At 48.1% G+C, this 13,060-nt stretch overlaps 1 protein-coding gene across 1 annotated transcript in view; it reads right to left on the minus strand.

Annotated features, from left to right (window-relative positions):
* The window catches only part of Rph3al (rabphilin 3A like (without C2 domains)), a 98,600-nt gene that overhangs the window by 17,730 nt on the left and 67,810 nt on the right, over nucleotides 1-13,060 (minus strand). The window contains 1 exon segment of the mRNA XM_004635476.2: nucleotides 5,369-5,543. Within this exon segment, the coding sequence (XP_004635533.2) occupies nucleotides 5,369-5,543 (175 nt within the window).

Consider the following 13,060-nt stretch of genomic DNA (forward strand, 5'->3'; position numbering starts at 1 on the left):
TAGCCTGGCTGGCCTCAAACTCATTGTGATCCTCCTGCCTCAGCCTCCTGAGTGCTACGATTACAGGTGTGAGCCACCATGCCCACCTCTCCCATTAAGTATTTTTTTTATAACTTTATTTATTTATTTAGTGTGTGTGTGGCCAGTTCAGCCCACCAGGGGGCGGGTCTGGCTGGCATGTGGTGCTGGGGATTGAACCGCAGTCGGTCTCTGCTTTTGCTTAGCTTAGCTTGTTCTAAGGAGGTGCTTTAGACCACTGAGCCATCTCACCAGCCCCAGAACATCTGTATTTTTATGAAGTTTGAAAAATCAACTGTTTTTTCCTTAATAAGTCCAACTTGACAGGAATTATAATACCCCTTTACATTTATCTGGGCCAGGGAGATGGATCAGTGGATTAAGTGCTTCCCTGGCAAGCGCAAGGGTCTGAGTTCAATCCCTGGTTCCACACACACACACACACACACACAAAAAAAAAAGCTATTAAAAAAAAATAGGGATTCTCTTTATCTATCTCTCTGTTTAGGGCTTCATTTTGGTCCTCTGAAAAGTGTTGTGGAATGAATGTTTGAATTTGTATTCAGAGACAGGATTTCTCTGGAAGGAACTAAGACTACAGCAGGTTACAAGGTGGGGCCTGATTTTCAGGAAAGCTCTCACCAGACAGCAACCTTGCTGCCACCTTGATCTTGGCCTTCTAGCCTCTAGTACTGTCAGGAAATAAATTTTTATTGTTTAAGCCACTCAGTCTCTGGGATTTTGTAACAGCAGCCCACAGAGACTACTTCAGCAAGACTATAATTTTCTTTATGTTGGTCCTATAAGTTTCTTTTAAATATTGTTTCTAAAGCTGGGTCTAATGTTATATTCCTATAATCCCAGTACTTGGGAGGCTGACACAGGAGCATCCACTGAGTTTAGGAGGTGGAGACCTGCCTGAGCAACACAATAAGACCTTGTCTAAAAAGCTGTTTCTACGTATTTAATAATTTTTAGTTTTACAATTCCAAATGGGCTCTCCCATTCCTACTTTTGGGTAAGCAGTACAGATTAGAGCTACTGATTTTTCTCTAAGTTTATCTTATATCCTGTCAAGGTCCAATTTTTCTTATTAATCCTAATGTGTTGTTTTAGTATAGTTTTCTTGGTATATAATAATTACATCGTCTGCAAATAAGAAAATGACTTTTCTTCTTTTCTAATATTAACAGATGACTTTTTTTCCTTGGGCTATTACACTATTAAAGGTTATAAGCCATGTGTGCTGGCAAATGCCTGTAATCCCTACACATGGGAGGCTGAGGCTACATGAGATTGCAAGTTTGAGTCCAGTCTGGGCAACTTAGTGAGACACTGACTCAAAAAAAAAAACAAAAAAACAAAAAAAACCCACAAATAATTAAAGAGTAGAAGGTGAAGGCCCTGGGTTTAACTCCCAGTATTGCAAAACTAAACAAAACATAAAATTATATTGTTTAAGCACTGGCAGTACACACCAGTGATAGAGCATGTTTCTGTCATGTGCAAGGCCCTGGGTTCTATCCCTAGCATCAAACAAGGTGGGGGGGGGGCTACAAAATACTACTGAATGCCAGTGATGATGCAGTACTGGCTCATATTTTGAACATGAATTGAGTGCTTTTTAGTTAATTTTCTTCTTTTGTAAGACAAAGTCTCGCTGTGTAGCTTAGGCTGATCTTGAACTCAAGACCATCCTCCTGTCTCAGCCTCTCAAGAGCTGCGATTATAGATATGTGCCCCCATGCCCAGATTGTTTTTGCTATTTTCTGTCGATAATTTTATCATGTACGCATAATTTCCTCATATTATTTGAGCCTTTTATTTAGCAGATTGTTTTTGAAATCTCAGAGTAGGAAAAGACATTTCAAAGCAAGACAAGAAATCTAAAAACTACAAAGCAAAAAAGGACATATTTCACACACACACAGATGATACCATAACAAAGACTACGGTCAAGCCTTAGTATAAAGCTAAAAGAGGAGGAAAAACCACTTCATACCATTTAATATCTGTGACATAGGAAGCACCTACAAATAAAGATAAACCAAGCAACTTAAGAAAGGAGCAGTGGATTTGAACAGACAACCTTTTAAAGAGGAAATCTAAGTAATTAATAAATAATAAACATTTTTTCCGGTGCTAGGGGTTAAACCCAGGGCTTCACAGATGCTAGGTAAGTGCTCTACCTCTACATGTCCAGTCTAGAAGTCAGAACATGCAATTAAAACAATGAAACATGGTACTATTTTTCATCCTGCATCTTGGTCACAGTTATAAACTTTAAAATCCACACATCGCAAGGGTGGAAAATGAGATACAGGAAAATGAGTAGTCACACTGGGGTGAGTGTGGATGACTAGAACATTGTTTTGAAATACAGTATGGCAATGGCTATTGGAATTTAAAACATACAGTTCCACAGGTGGAAACCTATTCCATAGAGAGAAAAGCTTCAGGCCCAGGATTATACGTATAAAGACAGGGTCTCACTATGCAGTTCAGGCTGGTCTTGAACTCACTATGTGGCCCTAGGTGACCTCAAATTCACAGTGATCTTGCTTCAGCCAAATGTTGGGATTACACACTACCTTGCCCAGTGAGATTATTTTTCAAACACTGTAAAATTATTTGTGTTTCTGTATAATTAAAAATTAACAAAACTGAAAGGAGGAAGAAAAAGAACACACTTCAGAAACGTCAATATGGTCATTCGATTGCTCTGCAGATAGAAAAGTTCATGGCTTTTATCTATTGATCATCCTTCCTCTTCCAACAAAATGGGTGGGGCCCGGATGTAGGGAGGACTTGGGAGCTGTAGATGCCTGAGCCCCCGAGAGATGGAGGAAGGGGAAGAGGGCAGAGATAGTCTGAGAGCCAGCGAGCGAGCTGGGGACGGGGATTAGCTCTATTAGATGCAGTTGGAGGCCAGAGGAGGATGCTGGCCCCAAGGCTCCCAGACGCCTGGAGCAAGTGTAAGTCTCCAAGGATCTGCAGGACCCAATGGAAAGCCCTCTGCGGCCTCCTCCTATGGCTTCTGGAGCACACAGGTCTGGGTGCTAAGAAACCATGGGCCACGAGGCATTTCCCTGATGGCGGGAGCTGCCCCTCATTGCAGGCTGAATGTCACACTGGCAGGGCGGGGTCAAAGCTGGAGCACTGAGGCCTGCTGGGGTTGGAGAAAGGGAAGCCACTCTCAGGTCTGGGAAGTCACCAAAAGGCACCCCAACTGGACAGGCCCAGTGATGCCTCAACTTGACCCTAACCCTAACCTAGGAACAGGCCTGGAAGCAACTCAAAAGGGTCGCATTGCTTGCCAACCTGAAACTGGTGCTTCTTGGGATGACAGCTGTCCTCTGCTGTCCTCCTGTCTCCCCTCACCCCCTCCTGCTCCACCTCCTCTGCCTCTACCACCTCAGGCCCCGCCCCTCAGGGCCCCCTCCCACCGCTGCCAACTGCTCTTTTCTACCCCCCCCCAGGTTCAGTCTTTCCACCCCCCCCCATGGCACCCTCTTCCCAGGGCTTCCCTCTCACTGTAGGTACAGATGTCCTCTCAGCTACCAGCCCTGCCAGTCCTGCTGCTCATGGGCTGAGCACATCAGGTATCCTGGGGCATCACAGGCTGGGTGGCATGCAGTGGGTGTGTCTATGACCCAGCACCTCCTGTGGTGAACAAGGTCACACATAGGAGCCTCCATAGTGCAGGCTCAGTTAATGAACAGAGTGGGAATGCGTGGGGCCACGGCCTTCTCAACCATGTAATTAAAAGACCATCTGTGTTTTTGTGGCTGGAGAGGAGGCAGGGCGCTGCTCCTAGCCAGGGCCTGTGTATGGGTTGCAAGTGAACGCATGTGTGTGTGTGTCTGTGTGTATCTGTGTGTGACCGTGTGCACGTGTGCTGATGTGGAGCAGATGGGGCAGCGATGGCCCCCCAAAGGGGGTGCTTAGATCACACTGCTCACAAGGCCCTCAGGGCCTCTCCTCTCAACCTGATCACAGCAACACTGAACCCACTGGTGTCCCCAAGCTCGTGTTTCTGTGGCCACACCTCCTCCCTCAATCTTAGGGAAAGGGATCTTCCCTGATAGGACTTGGGCAGGAGAAAGTCCCAGCTCTGTGGGTGGAAAAGGGACAGGATGGAAGATAGCCACTTCCCCAGGGCTGGCAGGCAGAACCAGGAGGCAAGACTGCTGTAATGAGGGCCAAGTGAGGCAGAAGAAAAAGATACCTGAAGGAAAGACAGTGACAGCAATTTTGTCTAGAAGGGTTGACTACAAAGTTTTGCCTTCTAGAGGGTCCTGTTTGACAATCTCTACATTTTTTGTTATAAGCATGCAATTTCTTATACTAAAAAAGATTAATGCAAATGATATAAAGACAGCCGGATATCAGGTTGTCCTACAAAGATATTCAAAAGTTCCTTAGAAGCAGTTGCCTGGTCTTTTACCTTGGGGCCACCTCCCCCAGATAGGCCTTCATCAGGTTGAGCCCATCACCCCTCTGGTTCTGGTCTCAGGACCCTCAGACCCAGAGCCCTGTGTCACAAACCGCCCTCCTGTTCCCTGGGCCTCAGGCTCCTCATCTGTACAATGGATCTGTCAGATTCCACCTCACCTACCTCTTGAGGCTGCCATGAGATCAAGTAAGGATGCATCCTGGGAGCTCTGGAGGGCGCTCTGCAGCACTGAGCACCATCACAAGCAGCATACCCACCTCTGTGTAGCCACTACAGATCCCACGGACACTGGACACCACATCAGCCCACTCATTAGGACAGGGCAGCCAGGAGTCCTGCCCTCCTAAGACACAAGATTAGCACAGGGAAGAGGCAGCAGAGGCCTGTCTGGGAAAGGCCCTTGCCATCCTGGGTCTGGTACCCTCTGCCCTGAAGTGCCGAGGATTCTGTGTCTGAAAGTCCTAAGTGAGACCAGAACCAGAGGAGTGAGGGGCTCAACTGGATGAAGGACTATCTGGGGAGGTGGCCCCAAGAAAAGAGAGCAGGCAACTGCTTCTAAGGAGTTTTTGAACATCTTTGCATGTACCTCACAAAACTCCTATGTTGACAATCTGCGCCTTCAAAGAGCTATGATAATGCTGCTTATGGTGGGCCTGCTCCCAAATTAGTGCTTCTTTGGGACACTGCCCCAAGGGACCTTCTCCCCACATCTCTGTATAAAGCGAGTAGCCACTAGGCCAGAAGGCAAGCTGCTCTGTGCTCAGGAGCAGGCCCTAGTGCAGGGCAAGGGGAGGGGTAAAGTGTGATGTATGCCCAGGGGGTGGGGCCTGGCTCAAGTCCATGTGAGATAAGCCATTTTCGGGGCCATCCTGGTGTGGGGACCACAGGTCTTACCTCTCCCTCGAGCCCACGTGTAGACCCGGCTGGTCTCAGTGCTTCTGGGTTCTGGGTTTGCTGGCTCCACAGAGAAAGGCTGGAAGCGGGGGTCATCTTCCCAGCCCGGGCTCTTCGGGGGCAAGATATACTTTGGCAGCCCTTTGTAGAACCAGGCCCCTGACCTCTTCCAGACCTGGGGAGGGAAGAGACGTGTGCTGAGAGCAAATGCAGGACAGAGCAGCCCAAGCCCAGAGCTCCCTGCTGTTGCCAGCCTGTTCTTCCAGCAGGAATGGGAGGCGCAGAGAACAACAGGCCTGTGAAGGCGAATTCCGCTTCTGTCCTGCCTGGCTGAAGGGCCGGGGTTATCCTCTACCTGGAGGTCTAACCACTTTTATCAGTCTTTTTACTAACTTAAAAAAGGTCCATAAATAGACCAAATCTAGTTAGTTGCTTTAATTAGAATTACTGCCCAAATATAAATATTAATTAATACTATTTATAGCAATTAAAATTTATTATAGGGGCTAGGGATGTAGCTCAGAGGCATAAGTGCTTTCCTGGCAAGCGCAAGGTTCTGAGTTGGATCCCTGGTAACAAAAAAGAGAAACAATTATAATAATCAACAAATTTATTTCATTAAAATAAATTTATTTACATTCGTGAATTTCTTTAAATTTTCTTTCTTTCAAAAAAAATTTTTTTTTTGAAACAGGGTCTTATTATGCAGTCAGGCTGGCCTTGAACTCAGTATGTAATCCAGGCTGGTCTCAAACTCACAGTGATCCTCCTGCCTCAACTTCCCAAGTGCTGGGATTATAGGCATGCACCACCACACCTGGCTTGCATTACAGTTTTTTGTAATACTATCTTAATGTTTTCCTTAAAGAACTGTAATATGAAAAGAAAGAACTGTAATATATAACATCTGTTCATTAACTAAATTATCACCTTCGTTTGCATTAGTGTAATCAAAGACCCCCTGAGAAGCAGTACAAGCCTCCTGATGGGACAGTCAGTTCACATCAGGGCCACTTGGCAGTGAAACATGAACTAAATCCCCATCATGAGTATGTGAAGGATGACCTCGCCTTCTCCCATTCTTCCCTTACAGAGGGGATCTCAGAGAGGAAGCATGCCTGGGGGGAAATAAATGCACGTAGAAACTGCTCCTACCCTCTGTCCCGAGTCACGGAGCCCTGGACATGGCCATGTGCACCATCCCTCCCGGTATCCCAGGCCCTGCAGGGGCCCTCTGGTGCCTGGAAGCCCAAGAGTGCGAGGCTCTGTGGAGTCTCTGGCAGCTGTGCCTGTGAGAGGCTGCATGTCCTCACTGTATCCATCCCCACGCCCTGAGTCTGGGGGGGTGCAGACTCTTAGACTCAGGGGCCCCTCTGTACCCCCATTAGCCTTGGCAGGGTCACTTGGGCTCCACCCCTGCTGCTTCTCCACATAGTGGCTCTGAGACTTTTGGGTAAGTTACTTAACCTCTCTGAGCCTGTGTTTCTTCATTGGTAAAGTGTGATAACAAGCTCAAGAGGGCTGTGGGGAGGGGAAGGGAGGAAGGAAGGAGAGGAGAGTAGAAGAGAGGTGTTAACTCCCTAATAGCTCCTTTTCCCTATTATTTTGTTATTTAACTGCATAATAATAATATAAAAAAGAGGGCTGCTGAGTGCTCTTGGAGAGTACTCAGCACGGCACCCAGCACCTAGGAAATGAGTGAGTGATAAATGCCACCTGCCTTTCTCCCCCATCTCTCCTTCCCCTCAAGGCTTTGGCCGAGTGGCAAGAGGCTTAAGGAACCGCAGGCTGGGCTGCATCACTGTATTTGGACACTGCTTTGGTGGCTTCTGCAGCAGGCACAGAAAAAACCTAAAGCTCAGAGAGCCTCAGATTAGAATTCAGAGCAACAGCCAAGATAAGGCTCCTAAACTCTTAATGCCTACTTCAGAAAACACCGAGTGCTCGGTAATCTCTTTCCCCATGAAGGAAATACATTCAGGGCCTCGAGGAAGGTGGGCTGTGAGCGTGGGAAGGACTGAGGTCACCCTGCCAGAGAACAGCAGGCCTTGGCAGCTCTGAGCAGGCTTCACACTTGGAACCCTGGGTCTGTCACTTTCAGCTGTGTGATTTGCACGCGTCAGCCTGCCTGGTCCTGGTCGGACCCACAAATGAGTGAAATCTGTCCAGAATGTGTCATGCACAGACGATGCTTCTGACCACTACAGTTACTGTTCTCCCATTGGACGAACAGGACCGCTTTATCACCAAGGGGCCAAATCCTCTACTTGAAAGGAAGCATCTACAAGCAGAAGACCAGAGTCAGCCTGATTCCCTCTAACGCAGTACTTTCATTTTCCAAATGTCTTTGCGGTCACACTGTAGGATGTTAAGAAGAGCCAGGCTACATGAGAGAGACAGAGAGAGAGACATATCGATTCCTGATAAGGTCAAAGCAAGATGTGAATGCAGAACTTCTCAGAGCCTTTAACTTGCTCCTGTGTGCAGTACATTCCATGCCCCTACTTGAAATCTGTCTGACTAGTTTTTCAGTCTTTTTAGTCTCTGCTGAAGAGGTTCAATCCTACTAGTAAGTCTGTAAAAATTCAGCACTAACTGAATGACACGCATCTGTTTCCCCAAGTACACAGTGATCACCTCTAGGCTCCAGAGTGCCAGGCTTGGGGTTACCAAGTCCAGACCATGCCTTTGGCACAGATCAATCCCTGCTCCCTTCCAGCAACCGTGTGCAGATGGGTCTGGTTCTGCACAGTTCTCAAACAGCACAGACTGGTGGATGAATGCTACATGAGTCCCCTGGAAGGCCTCCTACAACTGCCTTTATTTATTTGAACTGGCACCGGCACCAAAACTCATGTTGAAACTTAGTCCCTGATTCATATGTTATTGGGATTTGGAGACCATAAGCGTGGGGCCCAGTGGTGGCACTAGTGGCTTTAGAAGAGGAGGGAGACTGGGTGAGCATGTAACACCTTTGGCCTCCTTACTGTATAGTAAGAAGGCTCTTGCTGGTGTCGGCGCCACGCTCCTAGAGGTTCACTGCCTGTGAGCTGAGTAAAATCCTGCCCTTTATTGATGACTTCTCTCAGGTACTTGCTTTGATGGAAAATGAACTGAGACAGTAATGCAATGGCTTAGTCACTTTCCTTGTCAGAGACACCCAACAGCCGACACTTGGTCTATTTTGGCTCATGTCATCTAGAGGTTTCAGGGCATGGCTGCGGCTCATGCACAGAAATGCCACAGTGGAAGCCCTGCCTCGGAGGAAAGAAAGAGGCTCAGGGCACGGCAGCCTGCAGGCAGAGGAACAGCGGAATGCAGCCTCGCAGGTCACGGCCCAGGGCCTCTCCCCACCTCCCAACACCAAGGCAGCTCTCGGGCCCGTGACTCTGACTCAATCGCCTTTCACATGCAAGCACACAGTGGAAACTCCACAAAGTACGAAGATGAAAAGTCTCCTCTCTGCTTCTCAGAAGCACTGAGTGGTGACAGTTCTTTGAGGAAAGGTTGGTATTATCCCTACTTTCCAGATGGGAAAATGGAGGCTGTAACAAGTTCAACAACTTGCCTAAAGCTAGCACCCTGTTGGCCTCCAGGCCACCCTGGTGGCTTCAGGAAAGACCGCCATGCCAAATGTCTTACAGATTGGACACCTAGAGGGGACAAAGGAAGGTGAACCAAGGGAAAAAACCAGCCAAGAGGCTTCCACAGGGCTCCTGAGAGTAGGTGTCTGATCCCAGTTTAGGGTTGGCAGGAGGCTCACTCCCCACCCCGCCCCCAGGCAAGGGCCTGAGGAACTTCCACGCAGCTCTGCCTGCCCAGCCCCTGTGCGCCAGGGCTCTGTCCTGCAATATGGCTGGGCAAGGGATCACCTGAAGCCAGCATTGAGCACCGCTGCAAAGGGAGCATGCGTAGGCTTAGGACAATGCCACTCTGCTTCTCCGACCCCACCTGGGAAATGGCTTTGTCTTTTTTCCTAAGAAATATGCATACACAGTACAAAACTAGGGCAATAATAACAAAGAAAAATGATGAAACTACAGGCTGTGTGTTACATTGCAGTTACACAGGGAGCCCTGCCTAGCGCTGCAACCCTTTTCTGGGCATGTGCACAATGTGTTTTATTGTTTGTAAAATAAGATAAAGTTGCTCCAACCTGTTTCCCCTGCCTCCACTACCTGCGATAGCAATTGCTCTGTATTAATAAGTAATGGTCTCCATCATCATTTTTTAATGGCTCCATGGTTGGGATTTACTAAACATAATTAAAGCAGGCCCCATGACAGACAATAAAAGTACTTCCAATTTTTCCTTCACGAGCTGTGTTGCAGCCAGCATCTCTGCACAGGCAAGGACATCATCAGACAGTAGTTGGTTACTGCCTTAGGTAAGAGTCTGCAAAGTCAGGTCAAGGGATGTATATACATTTAGGTGACGAAGCAGACTGTCCTCTAGGAACAAATGTCACATCTCCAGTATGGCACAGGTGTCCTCAGGGCTGGGGCCTTGTATTACACTCAGGAGTAGTTCTGTGGGTCAGTACTTAGAAGAGAGGCATTTGTGAGGTCCCCAGGTCGCCAGAGTTGGGTGCTACCAGCGACCGCGGAGCTGTCCTTGGGGATGGGAGACAGAGGCTGAGGGCATGGCCAGGCTCCACGGTCCTCCTCTCAGGCCTCCTGTGCTCTTCCTCTGTAGTGTAGGACCATGCACCAGGCTCACCAACATGCATGGTTGGTTTGGAAGAAGCACTTAAAATTTTTTATTCTTTTAAAATTCGGGCTGGGATGTAGCTCAGTGTTAGAATGCTTGCCTAGCAAGGTGGAAGCCCTAGGCTTAGTTCTCTGCACCAAAAACAAAAACAAAGAAACCTCAGCTAAATATATATATAACAAAACTGGCTGTCTTAACCATATATGCCCCCCCCCATGCGGTACTGAGGATTAAACTCTGGGCCTGTGTACTGAGCTATATCCCCATTCCCTTTTTTCATTAATATGAGACAGGGTCTTATTAAGTTGACCAGGTTGGGTTCAAACTTGCAATCTTCCTGCCTCAGCCTCCCAGAATGCTGGGATAACAGGCAGATGCCACCATGCCTAGCTCCTATTTTAAAGTGTAAAGTTCAGTAGTGTTAAGTACATTCACATTATTGTGTGACCAATCTCTAGAATTTTTTCCATCTTGCGAACAAAAACTACTCGTTAAGCGAGCCCATTCTTTTAGTCCTCAGAAAGCACACTTCTGCTTTTGTGTTTCTATGAGTTTGCCTAGTCTAGCTTGCATGCATTAAGTGCTTCAAGGTTCATCTATGCTGTAGCATGTGCCTTCCTTTCTGAGACAGAAAACAATCCTACTGTGTAAGTCCCGTCCATCCACCAGGGACACTGAATTGCATCAACCTTTCTGCTGTTCCTTTCCTCTTGCATTGTCTGCCTGACTAGGCTGTATCTCTAGGAGGAAGAGTCCATGCTGTTGTTTTTTTTTTTTTTTACCACTCCACCTGCAAACTCCTAGCACATGCCTGACACATGGCACATGCTCTATACGTGCTGCAGAAATGACGACACTGGCAGCCATGGGTAATGTGCCAGAGTTCATCCCAATCCATAAAGTCTGTTGTCATCCTGGATAAGTGGCCTGGGGGTTTTGCTCAAATTATGATTACTCAAATGGACCCCACTATTTTACATTAGAAGAGAGATGCAGAGGAAGAGCCTAGCAGGGTGTGCTGGTGGACAGCAAGCCTCATGCCCACCCTGTGTGCCCCAGCTCCTTCTGTCTCCTCCTCCCCTGGCACAGGACAGACACCCACTCCACTCTTCCTTCACTTAAAAGCATAGTAACCAGTAGTTTTAGAAGACAGAAAATAAGCACAGAGTTCAAAGTGACACGTTGAATTGCATGAAATTATTGGTCATCAATCTTCTTTTGGAATATGCAGCCCTCCAAAATCTAAAAACCCTCATCAACTCCAGTATTTGTGCCCAGCAGGGGCTCACAGCTCACCAATGGATCAGTCAATCCCAGGGGTCCACTGTAGCAGGGATCTGGTCTCATCCTCTCCTATTTCAGATAGTCAATAGCTTATTCTGGCCACCCAGAATGGTTAGGGTCTTGGGCCAATGCAAAGTGTGGCAGGTCCTCAGTCAACCAGAGTTCACAGGTGTTATCACTTGGTGCAGGAGGAGCACCTGGGCAGATGTGCCTACAACAGGCTTTCAGTATTTTAGGAAAATACCTTCCACACAGGTGAGCAGGCCCAGCGCAGGAGGAGTGAGGATCCTACATGGGCCCAGTTCCCTGTTCCTGTGCACATCCCTGACCTGTCTCACCTCACTGCCCATTCCACACTGTAATATGTGCAACAGGCCCTTAGTCATATGACTGCTGCCTGCGCAGACTCATCCCCCGCTGCCTGGCATCAACACCTGGTCTCCGCCCCAAGAATGGGGGCAGGAAAAGCCCTTCGTGAGAACTAACTGCCTCTTCAGGTCAGGCTACAGACTGGAAAACATGCATTTTCTGGAGAAGCTGAGCAATTCTGCAGAACCACACTCTGCTCCCCATGTGTGGTTTGCTGTGATAAGGCCAGCAAAGCAGCCAGCCTTGAAAATGCCACTTAATGAGAAAAGACCCATACAGCCACCATGGCACTTGTGCGGGGTGTCTGGTGGCATTTAATGCTCCCTGGTACCATTGCTTTGTCCTCTGCTTCGAGGTTTTCATTACAATTTCAGCTCACGGCCAAAGTGACTGCAGACACTGATGGATATTAGCCAAGCTGTTCCCAGGGAATTTTAATTACCACGATAACAATCACTAATCACCAGCATTTCCTAAATGGTGATGGCAGGAGAAGGTGGTAATTGCCAGGACCCTGCTGGAAAGCAGAAGAGGCCTAGTGGAGAGGGTGGGGGAGGGGAGGCTAAAGACCCTTATCTGTCCATTGCTCCACCCCTTCTGTGTGTGACCTCCTCTCCTTGTCTCCCAGGCACAGAGCATGATGCTGGTTATGTGTCTCCATGGCTCAGCTGTCACTCTCTGTCCTTCACCCTACAGGTCAGAGCAGGGACAGTCTGGCCTTGGCATACACCATTCCTACCACCTGCAATGTCCTCCCTCTGGTCTCTAGCAGGCAGCCACAATGACCTGGGAACTTGCTCTATCACTCTGTGCAGAACCAGGGCTCATCCGTGGTGCTAGGCTGGGCCACCACCACACGTCTGGGTTGGAGTTCAAATGCATACAACTTCCTGGTCAGTGCAGGGCTGGGCCTGTGCCACCCAGGGATGCCCAGGACCCAGCAAGGAACTTGCAATGCTGTGGACCAATCAAATTAATGGAGAAGGCAAAGCAGAGGAACTGTCTTCGGAGACAGAATAGGACCTTGTTTTCAAGATCTTGTTTTGTCAGCCGGATAAGCTCCAGGCTGACCCAGTCTTGAAAGACTGTGGAAAATGGTCTGTTCTAGAGTGGTCCTCTCCTTTACGCTGGGATCACCTTAGGGGTCACTGCAAAGGTCAACCTACTGTGGCAGGGGAGCACAGTGGGCTGCCATACACAGTGCTGGCCTTCAGGAGCCAGCAGACAAGCTGAGCACCATGGCTTAGCCAACACGACCCCACATCCCTGGCTCCTGCCAGCCTGGCATGGTGCTCTCATGCCTTTTTTTTTTTTTTTTTTTTTTTTTTT

This window comes from Octodon degus, unplaced genomic scaffold (genome assembly GCF_000260255.1).
Source record: "Octodon degus isolate 3935 unplaced genomic scaffold, OctDeg1.0 scaffold00072, whole genome shotgun sequence".
In the NCBI taxonomy this organism is placed as follows: Eukaryota; Metazoa; Chordata; class Mammalia; order Rodentia; family Octodontidae; genus Octodon; species Octodon degus.